This window comes from Sminthopsis crassicaudata, chromosome 2 (assembly GCF_048593235.1).
Source record: "Sminthopsis crassicaudata isolate SCR6 chromosome 2, ASM4859323v1, whole genome shotgun sequence".
Lineage (NCBI taxonomy): Eukaryota > Metazoa > Chordata > Mammalia > Dasyuromorphia > Dasyuridae > Sminthopsis > Sminthopsis crassicaudata.
Genome location: NC_133618.1, coordinates 615,550,431 through 615,569,699, shown reverse-complemented (window position 1 = coordinate 615,569,699; position 19,269 = coordinate 615,550,431). Strand labels below are relative to the sequence as shown.

At 38.3% G+C, this 19,269-nt stretch overlaps 1 protein-coding gene across 10 annotated transcripts in view; it reads right to left on the bottom strand.

Moving 5' to 3' along the window:
• Nucleotides 1-19,269, bottom strand: part of ARHGAP22 (Rho GTPase activating protein 22) — a 400,236-nt gene that overhangs the window by 44,965 nt on the left and 336,002 nt on the right. Inside the window, exon 1 of one of the 10 annotated variants that reach the window (XM_074296125.1) lies at nucleotides 17,644-18,597. The exons of the other annotated variants lie outside the window; for them this stretch is intronic. Within the exon in view, the coding sequence (XP_074152226.1) occupies nucleotides 17,644-17,887 (244 nt within the window). The 5' untranslated portion in view covers nucleotides 17,888-18,597. Of the gene's footprint in view, nucleotides 1-17,643; nucleotides 18,598-19,269 lie in introns of those variants that run through there. 10 annotated transcript variants of the gene reach the window in all.

Here is a 19,269-nt window from a genome sequence, read left to right as displayed (position 1 = left end):
GTACCTTCTACCATGTGACTTTACAATAGCATCTGGTAATGTATTAGAATCTGGAGTTTTTTGCTTCATGAAACTGATGAATCCACTACAAGTTTATGTTATGTAATTTTGACTAGATCCTCATTGTCGTCTTCCTTGTTTTACTCATTACAGCACTCACCACAATGGCTTTTTCAAACCTTTCTTCCTTCTTCAAACTTCCACAGCCTACCCTTTTCCTGCCCTCTCAGCTGAGTCCTGACTCATATTTCACTGAAAATATTAAGACTATTCTCAGAGCTCCCTCTCTATTCTCATCTCACATCCAGTTGTCTTCTGCTACCATCTCATCCTCCACTCTTGTCTCATGTGAAGAGGTGACCCTTCTCTTTACCCCTTTTCATGCACATGATCCGAGTCCCTCCTGACTTTTCCAACAGATTGCTCCTATATCATCCCTATTCTCTCACTAATTTTCAATTGTTCCCTCTTCTGGCAGCTTTGTTACTTGGCTATACATATATGTCCTACTCTGTTCTCAAAAAACCTTGCTTGACCTCTCAATCTCTGCTAGTTATTCTCTTTCATTTCTGCTACCTTGAGAAAGCCAAATGCAATAAGTGCCTCTAATTATTTTCCTCCCTCTCTCTCTTTTTAGTTCTTTGAAATCATCTTCTAAGCTCATGACTCTCTACAAAGTCACTAGTGATTTCTTAGTTGACAAACCCAGTAGCCTTTTCTCAAAGCTCATTCTTCTCATTTTCTCATCTCACTTTCACTAAGGCTGGTGGTAAATGTGCTCTTAAAGGGAAAAGTGAACTATCTCATGAATGTAAGCCAAAAGACTTGGAAATGAAAATGAAAATAATTAGAAAACACAAGGGATGAAAATCATTATCTATAGCAGGTGAATTAGTGTTGCCTTAACAAAGGATGCTACTTGGATAAGTAGCAGACAAAAGGCAGTTCTTGCATGAAGTCAATTTATCAGTTGCAGCAAAAAAAGGATGGATCGAAGACCAGACTCAGATAAATGTTCTCAAGCAAGACAACCCCTACTCAAAAATGTCTTAAATGACTCCCACTCAATCTCTCTTTCCAGCTCCCAGACGTTGCTAGTCTAGATAAATAAATGTAAGCACTTTGAGGGCAAGGACTATCTCATGTTTATATATGTAAAATGCCTGATACATTTTTTAATTGTTATTTAGCACTGTCTGACTCTTCATGACCCCATTTGGGATTTTCCTGGCAAAGATACTACAATCATTCACTATTTCTTTTTTCAGTTTATTTTATAGACAAGGAACTGACAATTCAAGTCAAGACTAGAAATTTCTTCAAAGATTTAAAGTACCCTGAAGGAACAAAGGTATTTCAAGAAGTGGTTTCTTTGCATGATTTTAAAATTGCACAGGATTTCAAAATGTGCAAGTGTTGAGAGAGGCTGCTGGCAAAAAAAAAATAATAAAGCTCCCTATCTGCCACAGCAAATCTTTAATATAGCCAAAATCATTCATTTTATCAAAGAATGCTATCTCAAAGCTACATTTTAGTGAATAAAAAATTTATACTGCTTTTTTAGTGGCAAGAAACTGGAAAGTGAGTGGATACACATCAGTTGGGGAATGACTGATTTATTATAGTATATGAATATGATGGAATATTATTGTTCTATAAAAATAATGAGCAGGTTAATTTCAGAAAAACCTGGAAAGACTTAGATGAAGTGATGCTGAGTGAAGTGAGTAAAACTTGGAGATCATTGTACACAGTAACAAGATTATATGATAATCAATTGTGATGGACTTGGTTTTTCTCAACAATACAGTGATTCAAGACAAATCCAATAGACTTGGGATGGAAAATGTCATCTGCATTGAGAGAGAGAACTATGGAAATTGAATGTAGAATTAAGCTCAGTATTTTCACCTTTTTTGGTTTGTTTTTTTTTTTCTCATGATTTTTCCCCTTTTCATCTGATTTTTCTTGCATAGTATGACAAATATGGAAATATGTTTTTAAAAATCTATGCTGGGGCATAAAGCTTCAAAACATAGTCATTGTTTGCTTGGAGAGCATACATCTGGGTCTTGCAAATTAAAACCTATTCTTATGGATCATAGAGAAAATCCTAAAGCATAAAAAGGAATCAACAAGGAGACATTACATTATTTCATTAATCCTAAGGTATTGATAAACTATCATCTTTGAATAATGGTTTTTGCATAGTTCTACTCCCATGATTTTAGAATGATAACAGTATTTATTTCAAGATTCTACTATTTTTGGATAATGCTCCAGGTCCTCCTCATCTGGATGATTTTAAAGAAAACAGAAAAGTGGTCTCTCTTGACACTACTACAATGAGTCAGGTAATGATTTCAAAAAATTTCCATATTTGCTCATGCAACTGCAGCTTTAGATATAGATAAGGACTTGACATTAAGAGATTTCTGGAAGTCCCATAATATTTACCAGGCAATCTGAAGTATTGCTAAGTCATAGGAAGATGCAAATATGTATGAAGAAAGTTTGGGGAAAAAACACCTCTAGAAGTGTTGTTCCAGTGGATTTGGCAAAGATTAAACATTTAAAAATATGAGTAACAAGATCAAAATTCTCATAAGAATTGGAACTAAAAGTGAATGAAAAAGATGTAAAATTGATTGAATTTCACAGAAAACTGCAGGATAAGGAACCAAATGAGATGCTAGCTACAAAGATTGTAGAAAAAGAACAGAAAACTTTGGAAACTAGAAACTTTTGGAGGTCACAGTAAAAAGTTCACAAAAACAGGTGGAAAAAGTATTTCATCTTTAAATTAATTTTGTCCTTGTATTGAAAAGATATCTAAATACTTGAAGATTTTTTTTCAAAGACTAGTTGAGTACAACATTGCTTTATATCTTCAGATATATAAAGGAAAAAAGAGAGTCTCTGTCCAAATATTTCTTGATAACTTCATAAAAAAGTTGCACAGTCAATCACCAGCTTTACGCTGGGTGCAATGGATGAGAAAGGGGCAATCTCTTAACACATCTATGTTAACTTTATGCACTGTGCATATTTTATTATTAAAAATTTATCTTTCATTTCATAATTCTGTTTGTTATCATAGTATAGCATCTAATATGTCTGCATTTTAGTACATTTTGTGACTTGCATAAAGATTTTGTTTTGTGCATGCCTTCTTTATATAGGCCAAGTGAAGTGGGTGGGTAGGGACGAATTTATATTACAAAAAAGATCCAATTTAGGTAGAGGTCTGAAGAATGGTAAATCAAGTACTGTACAGTAGGAGCTTAATTAGTACCAGCTGGCTGACTGACTAAACTTTGAAGTATTTTGCAAAAATTTGCAAAAGTTTAATTGCATCCTTTAATTTTCAATTTAATAAGTAATTATTACATCAGAGCCCTGTGGCACATGGAATTAAATAAAAAAACACACACTCAAAAAGAATGCCAAGGCTCAAGAACATTTCACAGAAAATTAAGTGTTAATTTGGAAGCAAGAAAAGCTCCTTGAACTATAAAAGAGAAATTAGCCTCACTTGCAGAACTCTATAAAAGAAATGGAATTTATTAAAACCACCCAACTGGCAATGGGCTAAAAAAACTGCCTTTAGGATTCAATTAATTTGATGCTAATTATAATAAGAATTATTATTTTACACATCTACCCAGTATTTGTGGAACTGCTTTTAAGATAAGCTTCTTTCTAAATTTGAAAAAACTAAGGCTTTTTGGTAGAGATGTGAAAGTGGTCCAGCCCTTCTGATAAGCAATTTAAAATTATGCTCCCAAATGTAACTCAGAGGTATAAAAAATATTTAAAGCAACTCTGTTAGCAGAGGCAAAAAGCTAAAAACTGAGGGAAACCCTTCAATTAGGGAGCATATACCATACCATATTATGATATATTAATGAAATGAAATGCTATCATGGTGAATAGTCATTGTATTCTAGGCAGTGTATTCTAGGAAGACTAGAATAAACCGATGCAGAATGAATTAAGTACAATTAATACAACAGCAACATTTTAAAGACAAACATCTTTAAAATACATAACTCTGATCAAAACATAAAATCACAGAAGATTGCTGATGAGGAATGCTATCCCTAGAGAGTATGAATTCAAAATGTAAAAATGAGTTCTGCATTTTTAGATATGGCTAATATCGGGATTTGTTTTCTTTATTATGCAATTTGTTACAGAGGTGGATTTAATTTTTTTTTCTTAATGGGGAAGGGAAGAAAAGAAATGCTTGTTAACTAAAAAAGATGTTTTTAAAGGAATTTAGACTTCTTCAGTGAAATAATTTACCTGCTGGTAAAACCTATAGTCAGGAAGCCAAGATAAAGGGATTTGGGGGGAGCAGAAGGAAGGGGACTAAATGTCTTTTCTCTCCACAACTATAATCTGTGATGTATCTAAAAGCAGAAACTGGCATGATGATTAGATCAATTCTTCTCTCCATTAAGCTTGGGATAGGGTGGAGACACTAAACATAACACTTCGTGCCCTGCTTTCTTTTCTGGAAGATGTTATTTGTAGATATCATTAACTGCTATTTATGAATCTTCACCCCCTAAGCATCTACATATGACTTGGTCCTGAGAAAATGGATAAGGCAAGTTGACACCAAACTATGTATAATGCTTTAAGTATTAGTGCAAAGTGTTTTGCACATTTTATCTCCTTTGATCCTCATAATATCCCCAAGAAGTAGGTGCTGTCATCTTACAAATGAGGAAACTGAGTCTGAGAGGTTACTGACTTGACTTGCCCAAGATCACACCTACTATGTGTCTCAAGCAGAATTAGCAATTGGGTCTTCCTGACTCTGAGCTAATATCTAATAAGAAGGAGTTTTTGACATGAGATTTTTGGATTTTATATACATATATGTGTGCATGTATATGTTTGCTTCACAATTCACAGACTAGCTAACATGAAAAAAAAAGAAAAATTACAAATACTGGCGGGGATATGGGAAAATTGAGACACTAATGCACTAATGGCAGTTATAAGCTAATCTAACAATTCAAGGGAGGAATTTTGATCCATGCCCAAGAGTTATAAAACTATCCCCTTTGACTCAGTAATTTTACTAGGTCTATTTACCAAAGATATCTAAGGAAAGAGAAAAGGACATATTTGTACAAAAATGGTGTTAGCAGTTCTTTTTGTGGAAGCAAAGAATTGGAAATTGAGGGGATGCTTATCAATTGGGGAATGGCTGAACAAGTTGTGACATTTTGGATGGAGTATTATTATGGTATAAGAATGATGAGCAAGAAGGTTTTGGAGAAATTGTCTTTTTCCTTATTAGGATCTATCTGATCACTAGGTTTTGGGGGTTTCTCCCCAGCACACTAAGTCTGAGCCCTTATACAATGTATCCAGGAAAGTTTTTCTTCTCCCATTAAACTTTTCATTTTAATACTGGGGCCCCAGTGAACCCATGTGTACTACAAGCTAACTTACTGTCCCAGCCAGCTAATAGACACATCCAGGGCCAATGGATTTAGAATCCATTATTAAAACACTATAGTAAGTGTCATGTTTTTTTAAATAGGTTTCCCAAGTAATTTTCCAATGAGATGACCACTCATCTAAAAAGGTTTTCTGTTCTAGTATAAATTGGAGTAGATATTCTCAAAGGTCTCTTCCAATTGGGAGATTTGAGGAATTTATGAACCTGAAATTTGACAACTATGCTTTCTCTGAATTCTTTTTACTACAAATCTCTCCAAAAGGTTATTTAGATGAAAAAAACCCAACCCCAAACTTGTATGAACATTTAGAGGAGGAGCACAAGAATCCACTGATTTCATTGCACTATTTCTCTGCAGAAGAAATTAGTTAAAAAGAATCCATGAGGGACAAGATATGGAGGATGATGGATATTTATGGTTTTGATTTTTGCTGCTTTAAAAATCATGGTACAAGGGATAGCTTCCTGATTAGAGAAAAAAGATAATATATTTAGAAATGAATATAATAGGGACAGCTAGGTGGTACAGTGGATAGAGCACCAGCCCTGAAGTCAAGAGGACCTGAGTTCAAATCTAGTCTCAGACACTTAACATGTCCTGGCTGTGTGACCCTGGGCAAGTCACTTCATCCCAATTGCCTCAGCAAAAAGAAAAAAAAATGAATATAATATTAAACAAAAGGCACGATTAAGCAAAAATCAATTTAAAAAGGCAAAAAAAGTGATGGGGAGTCCAAGGAGTTTTTCAGGCCACTCTTGTATATGCAAAAATTAATCAAACAAGACATTTTCTCCTACTCTTTTACAAAAGTAGGACAAGGCTTGATAAGATGCATTGCATATAACATCAAAATATTGACTGGTTTTACTGAATTTATTTTTCTCTTCCTATTTTTTTAATTCTTTGCTATAAAGCATAGACTTTGGGAGGAGTAAAATGTAGGTGATGTCAAAAAAGATATTATAATTTAATAAGATAACTAATCTGGCACAAGCTCTGGTGATAAATTTGTTAGCCTTTTTTAAAGCTAGGATCTTTCACATTATGATGGAGTTAATTATCAACTAGGATACAGAACTGAAGGTCACGATTTCAAAGCTATTGCTTCTGTAATCTATTTGTCTAATATAATCCAAAATGAGTTTACTGGTTTGCTGAACTACAAAGGAAAAACAATTTTCCTTGTTATTTGAAAGTTGAGCACCCAGAACAGATGAGTATATAATTGGGATGTCAATATTATCAGTGAAAGAGTCTCTACAAATGTTACTGACTTTATTATACTCATGAAAAGACCAAGAGGGGACCACCACCACAAATTCATCAGAAGTTACTATTGGGTGGACTAGAAACACAAAGGCATAATATTATTTATTGAACATAAAACAAGATGAACAAGAATCACAAGAAATCAAAAATATGACTAAGTAAGGGCGGCTAGGTGACAAGGTGAATAGAATTCTTGGTCTAGTGCCAGAAAGTCTCATCTTCCTAAGTTCAAATCTAGCATCAGGGCACTTACTAAGAGTGTGACACATAACCCTGTCTGCCTCAGTTTCCTCTTTTGTAAAATGAGCTTGAGAAAGAAATAGCAAGCTACTCCACTATCTTTGCCAAGAAAACTCCAAATGGGGTCACAAAAAGTTGGACAGGACTAAAACAACTGAACAACATACTGTAGTAGCGAGAGAGTTGTTCCTAAAATTAGAAATCCTGGGGACAAATCTGACTCTGTCACTGAGTGCAAGTTGAAGATCACTTAACCTCTCTGGGGCTCAGATTCCTAAAAGGAAGAGCTGATACTAGATGATCTTTAATCTCTTTTCCAGCTCTGAATCTTTTATGCTTGCTTTTCTTTAATGTGACAAAATTATTTAAAAACTGATTTCAAAACTTTGGGGCTAATCCCTTGGACTAGCAAGATGATATGGCAGAAAAAGAACTAGATTTCAGCTTTGATCTTGCTGGCTGTGTGACCATGGACAAGTAAGACCCTTCATTCTTTGAGCCTCAGTTTACTCATCTTTCAATGTAAATAATACTTTTATAATCTATATCAGAGAATTATTATGAATCTAAAAATGCATGATCATCTTAGGATCAAAAATAGAGGGAGAAGGGCCTTAGAGTTCAGAGAGTCTAATGCCTTATTTACAGAGAGAAACTGAGGCCAAAAGAAAATAAGTGATTTATCAAGGATCATACATCTAATAACTGGAGAAAAAAAATTTGAACCAAAGGTGGTCTTGAGTACAAATATACCATCATCTACTCTTCCAATGGTTACAATTAGTGGTTTTATAACACTCCGTGTTGGGGTTTTATAATCATGATTTAAAGGATTCATGCTAAAAATTCTTTAATGGCATCCAGAATACCACAAATAATATATTAAATTATCCTAGAGGTTCACAATACTTTGTGTTATTGTAAGAAAAGGCTCAGGAAACAAAAGCCATTGGGAATCCCTGTACTACCTCAATGATAGTTCCATTTCTAGGAGCTAATCATTCTGGTTAACATTTACATGTGATTTGCTCTTCTTCCATCTGTTCTTTATCCTGATCCAACCTCTTTCTAATGGTCTTCCCTACAGGACACATTGACATCATTTGGAATCAATCAATCAATCAGTTTAGCTTTAAATCCTTGCAATGTGATGGGCATCATCCTATGAAATGGGGAAATTCACCAGGGAAGAGGGGAAGACAACATATACAAATAAAAAAAGCTTATTACATAAGCTTTTTTGCACATTGCATTAAGCATCTGCAATATGCAACATGTAAAATTATGATAGATAAAGACAGGAGAAGGCATGGGAGAAGAGGGAATCAGAAAAGGCTTCCTGTAAGTGGTAGTGCTTGAAATGATGTCGCCATGGTTAGAAATTAGAACTCTCCTTCCCAGGCAAGTATGGTTGGGAAAAAGAAGTTATATATTAGGATTTAATTTAAAAGGAGATGGGGCTTTCAGCACAGCCCTTAAAGGAAGATGGTTATCATTCATTCATTTCCTTCTAGATCTTTTTATCTGCTGTTGGATTTTGGAAACTAGTTTGGAAATACAGGTGAATTTTGTCTGAGAGACTGGACTATCTGAAATGCAAATTCATGAGGATGTTTAAAGGATTACTTGCTATTTAATGGCAGAGCTATAGAACTACATATGGCATTTTCCTAACCCTAACTCTATAAACCAGAGATATTCAAACTCTCAGAATTCTCCAGCTGTCCTCCTTAGCCATGCAGTTCTAAGGCTTTTCATAAGAACTGAAAAGACCCTAAGAAATAGCCCAGCTTGACCTTTTTATCTGACAGAAGCAAAAACAAGCAGGGAAGGAAACCAACTTGTTTCTCCTCTTCTTCACAAAGGTAGTCACCCCACTTTCCAATCTACCACAGCAGGACCCAGTGAAGTGGAAGGGAGAAAGTTGGTATCTATGTTTATAGACTTCAAGATAGTAATAAAAGTTTTGTATCCCAGACCAGTAAAAATCTCCCTCAGATAGAAGAGATAAGACAAATACACAAATTCCATGAATTTATAGTTTTATATATATATATATATATATATATATATATATATATGTGTGTGTGTGTGTGTGTGTGTGTGTGTGTGTATACATATATATATAAAACTTACAATATGAAATTATAGTGATATAAAAATGACATCAATAAAATCTTATTTGCAAAAAACAAAATGTGAAAAATCATGAGAAAGTCAAATATTATAGGGTTTATTCATTCATTCAACAAGAATTTAGGCTCTTTTAGTAGTTAAACATTGGAGCAAAAGTTAGAATAATAGACCTTGTCCTTTAGTTTACAATTCCATTGTATGTGTACAATATGTACACAGGTAAATAAATACAAAATACTTTCAAAGTCACAAGGGAAAGGGAGAGCAATGCCAGTAATCACTAAGGATAAGGAAAGGCCTCCAGTAAGAGGTCTTTAAAAACTGGGCAGACAATGGAAGTTTTTCTTTTCCAGTCTTGCTGGTTACAGTGGTTGACTTTAGAAAAGAACTAAAGCCCATTTGAAGGTTAATTAAACACCTACTGTCATTCAAAATAAGACTGATCCTCAGTCAACCCATCACAGCCAGTAAATCAAAAATGTCCGGTTCATTTGTTTAAATATAGATTCAGATGAATAAATCAAAAGTGGATTCAGAAGGAGGAAATATATTGTTCATTTGGTTAAACATACATTCAGATGAATAAATCAAAAGTGGATTCAGAAGAAGGAGAAACTATATTGGTGTGGGTCAGGGAAAAATGACTAACTTCTATATATCAAGTTCTAATCTTTCCTGAATTTCAGTTATCCACCACCAATTGCCTATTGGACATTCCAAGCTAGATATAAATTCCAAGCTGGATGTACTGTAGACATCTCAAACTCACCCTGTCTAAAATAGAACTCTTTCTTCTCCCCTACCTCAACACTATTTTTCTCCTGAATTTACCTGTTTGTTGAGGGTACTACCATCCTTCTGGTCACACAGGTTCACATCCTCAGAGACATCTCTCTGATCCAAACTCCCCTTTTCTTCACAAAACCACTCAGGTGAGAAGTCTTATTGATTTTACCTCCTCAGCATCTCTAATATTAGTACCCCCTTCCCTTTATTTTCCCAACCCTAAACTTAGTTCAAGTTCTCATCACTTTTTGCCTGAACTATAATAATAACTTCATAATTGGTATCTCTGTCTCAAGTCTCTTCTCCCCTTAATCTATCCTCTATGGTCCTAAAGCTTAGCTCTGACCATGTCTCCTTTCTTTTCAATAAACTCCAATGACTCTTTTTTACTTCAAGGATCTAATGAAATAATGTACTCTTTAAGCACTGAGTAGATGTGAGCTATTATAATTTGAGTGTTGTATAAGAAGTTTAAGTAGAGGAGGATATGTTGGTTAAGGATATCATCTGGGAGGATGACACTGCAATGATGGGGTTCAAGCCAGAAGTTAATGAGACACTATTATAAGTTGGAGGCATGACTGCAACAAGTAAATAATGGAAAGTGGGGAAGGAGAGGCAGGAAGAGTTTGAGAGAATAGGGAAAAGGAGGGATTTGAGGGAGGAGGAGGGTAGGGAAAAGGAAGAGAAAGAAAGGGATAGGAGTCAAAGATAACTCAGGCTTTGAGTTTGTCAATCACCCAATGTCTTGATCTAAGGGTGTCCCAGAGATCAAGGATGAAGATGGTTTGTCCACACCTGTGTGCTCTGAGGAAGCTATGGATGAAACTCCTATTTTGGAAATGTTGCCATGGGACTGAGACTTAAAAAGTCATGAAGGAGACTCTCCCAGAATTCAACAACATGGAAATTAGGAGGCAGATTTGAAGGAAGGAATAGAGTAACTTGACTTCTTGGTGGAAGGTGGGGCTAGATTATTTGGTTAGTAAAATTCATCTCCTTCCCCTCCTCCCCCCATTCTTCAGTCTCAGCACACTAAGACTATTTTGGATTACTATTGAGAATGCTGGAGAGCAAGAGTTGCCATCAAAGTCAAGAAAAGCCATGGGCAATTCAGGTGATAAACTAAAAAAGGCAGTATGGCAGAATTGATAAAGCATCAGACTTAAGTCAGGAAAACTGGGTTTGAATCCAGCCTCAGACATTTGCTAACTGTGTGATTCTGGGCAAGTTATTTAACCTGTGTACCTCAATTTCTTCATCTGCAAAATGGGGATAATAACAGCACCTATCTTACAGTGTTGTTGTGGGGATCAAGAGATAATATAATAATATAATGAGAAGGGGGCAGCTAGATGGTGCAGTGGATAGAGCACCAGCCTTGAATTCAGGAGAACCTCAGTTCAAATCTGGTCTCAGACACTTAACACTTCCTAGCTGTGTGACCCTGGGCAAGTCACTTAACCCCAGCCTCAGAAAGAAGGGGAAAAATAATAATATAATGAGAATATATAATAAGTAGCATAAGATAATGATAATAAAACTTAGTGCAGAAGGAAGGAAGGGAGGGAGGTGAGAAGAAAGGAAAACAAGAACAAAGGAAGGAAGAAAGGAAATAAGGGAGAAAAAAGAGGGAAGAAGGGAGAATTGATTCTGTTTCAGATAGCACATGACCCTGGACAAGTCACTTAATTGCTTTCTTCGTCATGTTTTCATTTGCATAATGAGGCTGAACTCGATGGCCTCAAAAAAAAAAGTTCTCAAAAATTTTAAGATTTCAGGCCCTTCTAATCCTGAATAACAGTAGCTAACATTTATATATCACTTATATGCCAGGCCCTGTGCTAAGTACTTTTCAAAAATTATCTCATTTGATCCTGAGAAAAATACTCAAAAAGCAAGTGCTGTGATTATCCCTGTTTTGCAGCTGAGGAAACTAAGGCAAACAGAAGTTAAAAGTCTTGCCTAGAGCCAGAGTTAAGAAGTATCTGAAGCAGGATATGAACTGAGGTCTCCCTGATTGAGACCACTGATGGATCTACTGTACCACACACTCAGGCTGTGAGAATTTCTTCCTTCCCCCTTTTGCAAGAAAGTATCTTTCTCCCTTTTTTTAAAAAAAAAAACTGTATCAACTTCCTAGTTCCTGTTTTCTCCTCCTGATGAGATTGGATCTAAGAGGAAAGAACAGATTCTTTTCCCCAAAGCAAGCAATTCAGGAAGCTGCAAATCATTTGTCACTTGATTGCTTACCATCATTATTATTATTTCTGAATTTATTTTCCCTTTACATAAGTGGAAAAAATCAAACCCTTGTCAGACATGATTAATGACAGCAGTTGAATGAGATTTGATAGAAGGACCTTTTTTTTTTCTCCTTCAGGAGATATACTATTCTCTTTCAGGAAGAGCTGAGACATTGGGAAGGAGTCCCTTTTAAAGTCCCCAAAAAAGACTGTATCTAAATCCAAATCACTATCACCTAGACAGATCAGAGAAGTCATCATAGTAATTTAATACCCAAAACTTTACTTTGGGTGACAACTAGAAAATTTTGGGCACTGATACTGTATGCTACTGTTAGCTCTGCTCCTATCATAGGAAAGACATGTAGCCCCAAATCCAGTTCCCCAACAGAATTGTCTACTGAGATTATATTCACAAATATAACCAAGGACAGCTAAGTGGGATAATAGAATAGCCTTAGAGTAGAGCACTGGACCTAACTCAAGAAGAACTGAATCTGAACGCAGATTCAAATATTTTCTAGCTGTGTGACTCTGGGCAAGTCATTAAACCTGATTGCCTCAGTTTCCTCATCTGAAAAATGGAGATAATAACAGCATCTACTTGCAGTAATATTTGTTAAGCTCTTAGCACAGAAAGGAGAGAGGAAGGAAGGGAGAGGGGAAGAGAGGGGAAAAGGAATGAAGGAAGAGAAGAAGGAAGAAAGCCCAGGAAAGAATGCCTGAGTTCAAATCTAGCCTCAGATACTACTTGTGCTTGTGACCCTGAGCAAGTCAATTAACTTTGGTTTGCCTCATTTTCCTCACCTGTAAAATGGGGATAATAGCACCTATCTTGTACAGTTGTGAGAATAAAATGAGATACTAGCTGTGAAGCACGTAGCACAGTGACTGGAATGGAATTTGAAAAATATGTGTTCCTTCTCTCCCTTTATACTCACGCTTCATGGGAAATCTCATGGTATTATTACATGTTTGATGGGAGGAAGAGTCCTTATTTTTGTCAAATACAACAGCTCCAACAAAGGGCAGGAGTACCTTACCCTTATGTTGAAAATCCCGGGGATCCCTGGTTCCATAGGCTCCTTAGAATAGGAGAGACATATTTTTTTTTCCTTTTTGATCTGATTTTTCTTGTGCAGCATGAGAATTGTGCAAATACATATAGAATAATTACAAATGTTTAATATATAATGGATCATTTGCTGCTGAGGGGATGGAGTAAGGGGAAAGAAGGAAAAAATTTGGAACACAAGATTTTGCAAGGGTGAATGCTGAAAACTATCTATGCATATGTTTTGAAAATAAAAAAGCTTTAAAAAAAATAAGAACATTCCTGAAAGGAAAAAAATATTTTTAAAGATTTTCAGAATTTAAAAAATAAATAGGACAGCAGAATGCAATAGAAAGAACAGATCTCGAATTTGATCCTTCCTTGTAACACTAGTCGTGTAACTTTGAATAAGTCTCAGTTTCACTATCTATGAAATGGCTGTAATAAACCCCTGTAGTTCTGCTTTACAGGGTTGTTATTAGATAATAGGTGAAGGTAGCAACAAGCTTATAAGATCAATTCTGATAGATGTGGTTCTTTTCAATGAGATGATTAAGACCAGTTCTAATAATCTTGTGATGAAGAGGGCCATCTACACCCGGAGAGAGGACTGTGGGAACTGAGAGTGATCACAACATAGCATTTTCCCTCTGTTTGATGTGGTTTGCTTGGATTTTTTTTCTTTCTCATCTTTTTCCTTTTTGATCTGATTTTTCTTGTGCAGCATGATAATTGTATAAATATGTATACATAGATTTAACATATATTTTATTTATTTATTTATTTTATTATCATTATAGCTTTTTATTTACAAAACATATGCATGGGTAATTTTTCAGCATTGACAATTGCAAAACCTTCTGGTCCAAATTTTCCCCTCCTTCCCCCCACTCTCTCCCCTAGATGGCAGATAGTCCAATACATGTTAAATATGTTAAAGTATATAATTTAACATTTATTTTTTACCATGCTTAACATATATTGGATTACTTGCCATCCAGAAGAGGTGGGAGGCAGGGGGAAAACTGTAATGCCAGGTTTTGCAAGGGTTAATGTTGAAAAATTATCCATGCATATGTTTTGAAAATAAAAAGCTATAACTACTGGGATTATATCCCAAAGAAATACTAAAGAGCGGAAAGAGTCATATATGTGCCAAAATGTTTGTGGCAGCTCTTTTTGTTGTAGCTAGAAACTGGAAGATGGATGGATGTCCATCAGTTGGAGAATGGTTGGGTAAATTGTGGTATATGAAGGTTATGGAATATTATTGCTCAGTAAGAAATGACCAGCAGGAGGAATACAGAGAGGCCTGGAGAGACTTAAATCAACTGATGCTGAGTGAAATGAGCAGAACCAGAAGATCACTGTACACTTCAACAACAATACTGTATGAGGATGTATTCTGATGGAAGTGGAAATCTTCAACATAAAGAAGAGCCAACTCACTTCCAGTTGATCAATGATGGACAGAGGTAGCTACACCCAGAGAAGAAACACTGGGAAGTGAATGTAAATTGTTAGCACTAATATCTGTCTGCCCAGGTTGCATGTACCTTCGGATTCTAATGTTTATTGTGCAACAAGAAAATGATATTCACACACATGTATTGTACCTAGACTATATTGTAACACATGTAAAATGTATGGGATTGCCTGTCATCGGGGGGAAGGAGGGGGGGTAATTTGGAAAAATGAATACAAAAATAAAAAAAAAAAAGAAAATAAAAAGCTATAATAAAAATAAGAAATTTTGAAAAAAGACAATATGTGAAGTCTTCTTCAAATTTTAAAGTCAATTATTAACAGATTTTGTGGCAAGACCTCAGGTGTCTCCCATACTAAGTGCCAATAAATGAATGTACCCCAACTCCAGTCATGGCAGTTATTTCTTTCACAATGGTCTTAATAGGATGGAGGGTGGGGAGAGAGAAAGGATAAACCCATGAGGAAATTTAGCTTAAAGCTGCTCAGGTAGTCTAGGTTCTATACATCCAGGTGTGAGTGAAGGTTTCTCTTTCTCTTTGTCTGTCTGTCTGTCTCTGTGTGTCTGTGTCTCTGTTTCAATCTCTCTTTGTCTCTGTGTGTCTCTGTCTCTGTCTGTCTCTGTGTCACTATGTCTCTGTCTTGCTCTCACTCTGGCTCTTTCCTGAAATTTCCAATCCTGCTCAGCAATGAAATGTAAAAAAAAAAAAAAAACCACTGGTGACTTGTGCGTTGCCTCAAAGGCCTTGGCAGGCCTGAAGAATGAGATCCCCGCCAGAAATCAGTTCCAGTGGCATAGTCTGAAACCCTGGAAACGCAGCCAATCCTGCCTGTTCCTCGAGGTCTCAGCCCACGCTTAAAAAACAAACACACCAAATCGGCAGCTCCTGCCACTGACATGGATTTTGGCAAACTGCTGTTCCCATAGGTAGCCGTTTGAAATTCTCCAGGGCACAGCCTCAGCTGCGCCCCCTCTCCATTCAAGTAGTCCTCCTGGCAAAGGCAGGAGTTTCCATGCACCTGGCTGCCTGGCAAGCCTCTTCCCTAGTAGAGATCAGTCCCAAAGAGGTGGACATCACACCCTCTCCACTTTGCTCTAGGGCAAAACAGCCCCAGAGAGTTAATGTTCCTTCAGGGCACACAGTGGGAGGTGGGTAGAACCATCCCCTTCAACCTATCCTATGCCAAGGAGATTCCACACCAGATTTTTTTATTGGGGGAAGGGGAAAGAGGAGGTGACATTTTTTTTCCTTTTCCTCCTCAAGCTGTCTCCACTCCAGGAAAACAGGCACTCAGCAACTTGGACAAACCAGCTCTTTTCCTCCTGGCCTGAATAGCTCTCCCACCATCATTAGCCTGACAATGCCCATACATTCAGCGGTGCTGTTCAGACATGCAGTGGGCAGTAAAAACATCTTCCTAATTTTTTTTTTTCTAAGATCATCCTACAAAGGGAGATGGGGTGGGAGCCTAGGGGGAGGGGATTCTCCTTTACCAGCCCCAAGGAAAGGTCACCCCCCCCAGTGGCAAAAACTCAAACGAAACTTGAGAGCAATTATTCCTCTCCAGTCCAGTGGAAAGGTGCCACCTTTCAAACAATGTCCCCTAAACCGTCTTTCCCTTTCTTCCATTCCCCCAGGTGCCTCCAAATGTGCTGGAGCCCATCTTAAATATATCAGGCCTGCATGTGTCCCCCCTGACAGCCAGACACGACCTCGTGTGTCACCGGAATAAGAGTGCAAGAAGCCGGAGATACGTCTGTGCACCAAGGATGCACGAGTGCCTTTGCTGGCCAGTCCCTTACGCAGCGAAGCGCACGCATGCAAACCAGGGCCTGAGCCGTGATTCTTCCCACCAAACTCCCACATTTCAAATTTATCCTTCAGGTGACTCTCCCTCCACCCCCGCCCCGCTTTTGTCCTTCCCTCTCTGCACATATCTCTCTCAGACCACAATATTACAGATTTATAGCTGGATAAAGGGACTTTAAGGAGTCAATAATTCCAATCCCCACTCTTCCCGATTTTCTGGCGAAGGAAACTGAGGATCGGGGAAATGAAAATGACTCGCCCAAAGTCACACACAAAAACAGCAAACTGGCCAAGCCAGAATCTGAACCCAATTCCTCAGATTAATCTAGTATTCTTACAAAGCCACGAACAGGAAATGAAGTAAGCCCCGAGACTATTCTTTCCACTCCTCTATCCCCAAACAACTCATTTTTACTCCTGCTAACCAGCTGCTTTCCTCTAGCAAAGAAAAAAAAAAGGGGGGGGGAGAGAAGAATTAAAGAAGAAAGTAAGGAAAAGCAGAAGAAAAGGCAGAAAGAAAGGAAGAAGTGTTAAACTTTCAATGGAAAGTAGAAAGTAAGGAAGAAAGGAAGGGTGAATGAGAAAGAGGGAAGAAGTAAGGAAAGGAGGAAGGAAGGAAGGAAAGAAGAAAGAAAGGAGGAAAAAAGGAAAGAAGAAAAGGAGAGAAGAAAGGAAGGACAGAAAGAAGAAAAAATAAGGAAAGAAGAAAGAAAGAAAAGAGGGAAGAAAGAGAGGAGGAAAAGGAAGAAAGAAAAAAATAAGGAAAGAAAAGAAAGAAAATGAAGGGAAGAGGAAAGGGAAAGAAAGGAGGGAAGGAAGAAAAGAAAAAGGAAAGAAAGAAAGGGAAGAAACGAAGGAAGAATGGAAGAAAGGAGGAAGAGAAATAAGGAAAGAAAGGAAGGGAGAGGAAGAAAGGGAGGAAAGAAGGAAGAGAAGGGAGAGGGAGAACGGGAACGAGGGAAAGATATAGAGAGAGGAAGAGAGAAACAGAAAAGGCAGAGAGACGAAAGCAGAGAGAGAGACAGAGAAAAGAGACAGAGAGGAAACAGACGGAGAGCCCGGGAGCCAGCCGGCCGGCCAGACTGCGGGAGAGCCGGCCGAGAGGAGCTGCGCAGCGGGAGCCCGGCTGGTACCTCGCGTCCGGGCACAGCACTCCGTCAGGTCGCAGGCGCCGAGCTTCAGGCAGAAGGGAGGCAGCTTCAGGGAGCAGGAGCTGCAGAGGAAGGAAGTCCCGGCCGCTTCGGGCATCAGACACATTCTCCGCTCCAGCCCTGGCTGCCGTCCATGAAGCCAGCGGAGGAGGAGAGCGGAGCGGAGCTCGGCCGTGCTCGGCGCGGCCACGGAGGCGCTTCTGGTGCACGCTCGGGGCCTTGGCATCCAAGATGACTTGTGCAGAAAGTATTCTAAGCATCCAGTGCAGCGCGGGCCGCCAGTCCCATAGACTGCAGGCGGGCCGGCCGGCGGCAGGTAGGGTCTTGCCCAGCCTTCCCTCAGTCCCGGGCCGCCTTAGGAAGCCGCAGCCAATGTAAACAGCCGCTAAATCCCGAGCGCAAGTTTTAACAAAGGCTTTCCCCGGGCCAGGCCGGGTAATATATTCAGACTCTAATTGCTTGTCAGATCTCCCCGGGACAGAAGCTCGCCAGCAGTTGCGGTCCGCCGGCCTCCTTCCCCGCGCACCTTTCCCGGAGCTGGAGGCACGGAGTGGGTCTGTCCCCAAGCCGGTCTGGTCTGTTCCCTTCCTTTCCTTCTCTTCCCTTCCCCCACTGGTCTATTCCAGTTTCCATCAGGCTGGAGAATGCAGGAGGGGGATTTTTCCACCCTGGGCCCCTGCAGTCAGAGTCACAGAGCAGCACCCAAGGAACCTCCTGAGGCACATTTTTTTCTTTGGGGGGTGGGGGGCTCTCGCTTCGAGCCCCTGCCAAAACGTAGGGCTTTCTTTTGGCAAGCTAAATAACCCCTCTCCCCACCGCTCCAGCTAATCCAGCCCCTTCCTAGGGGGCTGTCTTGCCCCTAAGAGGGAACAGGAGAACTGACGCTCTGCAATGAGATTATTCCCCCAAGGGGGAAGGGCTTCATCCAGAGAAAGCGCTGAACCTTTCCAGTCACCTCACTTCAAAACCCAGGTGAAGGGCTGGAAAGTGGGGGAGGGGCGACAAGTCACTGAGGAAAATTTCAGCCGGGCAGAAGCTAACTCTACACTTAAAAAAAAAAAAAAAAAAAAAAAAAATTAATGTCGTATGGAAAGGTTTATTTTATATGGTTTCTGATAAGTTCAGAATCTTTATGAAGGAAGAAAACGTGTCAGTTCTTTTGAAGTACAGGGCCTGCCATATATAGTTAACAATTAACACTTTCATTTACAAAAAACTAAAAAGATGTTTCTTTAAACCAGAAATTCATCTGGGATCCATGAACTTTTTCAAAAAATCATAAACTCTATAACTGCTTTCCTTTGTAATCCTGTATATTTTGTCTTAGTCGTTTAAAAATAGTATTCTGAAAAGAGCTCCTTAGATTTAACTTGCCTGCCAGAGGAGTGCAGCGCATGCGAATAAGGTTAAAAAGCCCTGAGATCTGCCACCCTTCTACTACTTCTTCCTTACTCCTAAACTCGTGTCTGTATTAAGTATCATTTTAGTCACTCAGAACAAATAACCCAGACACAGTCCTTGGTGTTCTAAATCATGGGAAAATAACCCCCACAAACCTGGTTTTAATAAGTGTAATCTGGACGTTCTAATTTTAAATGAAATGACTGG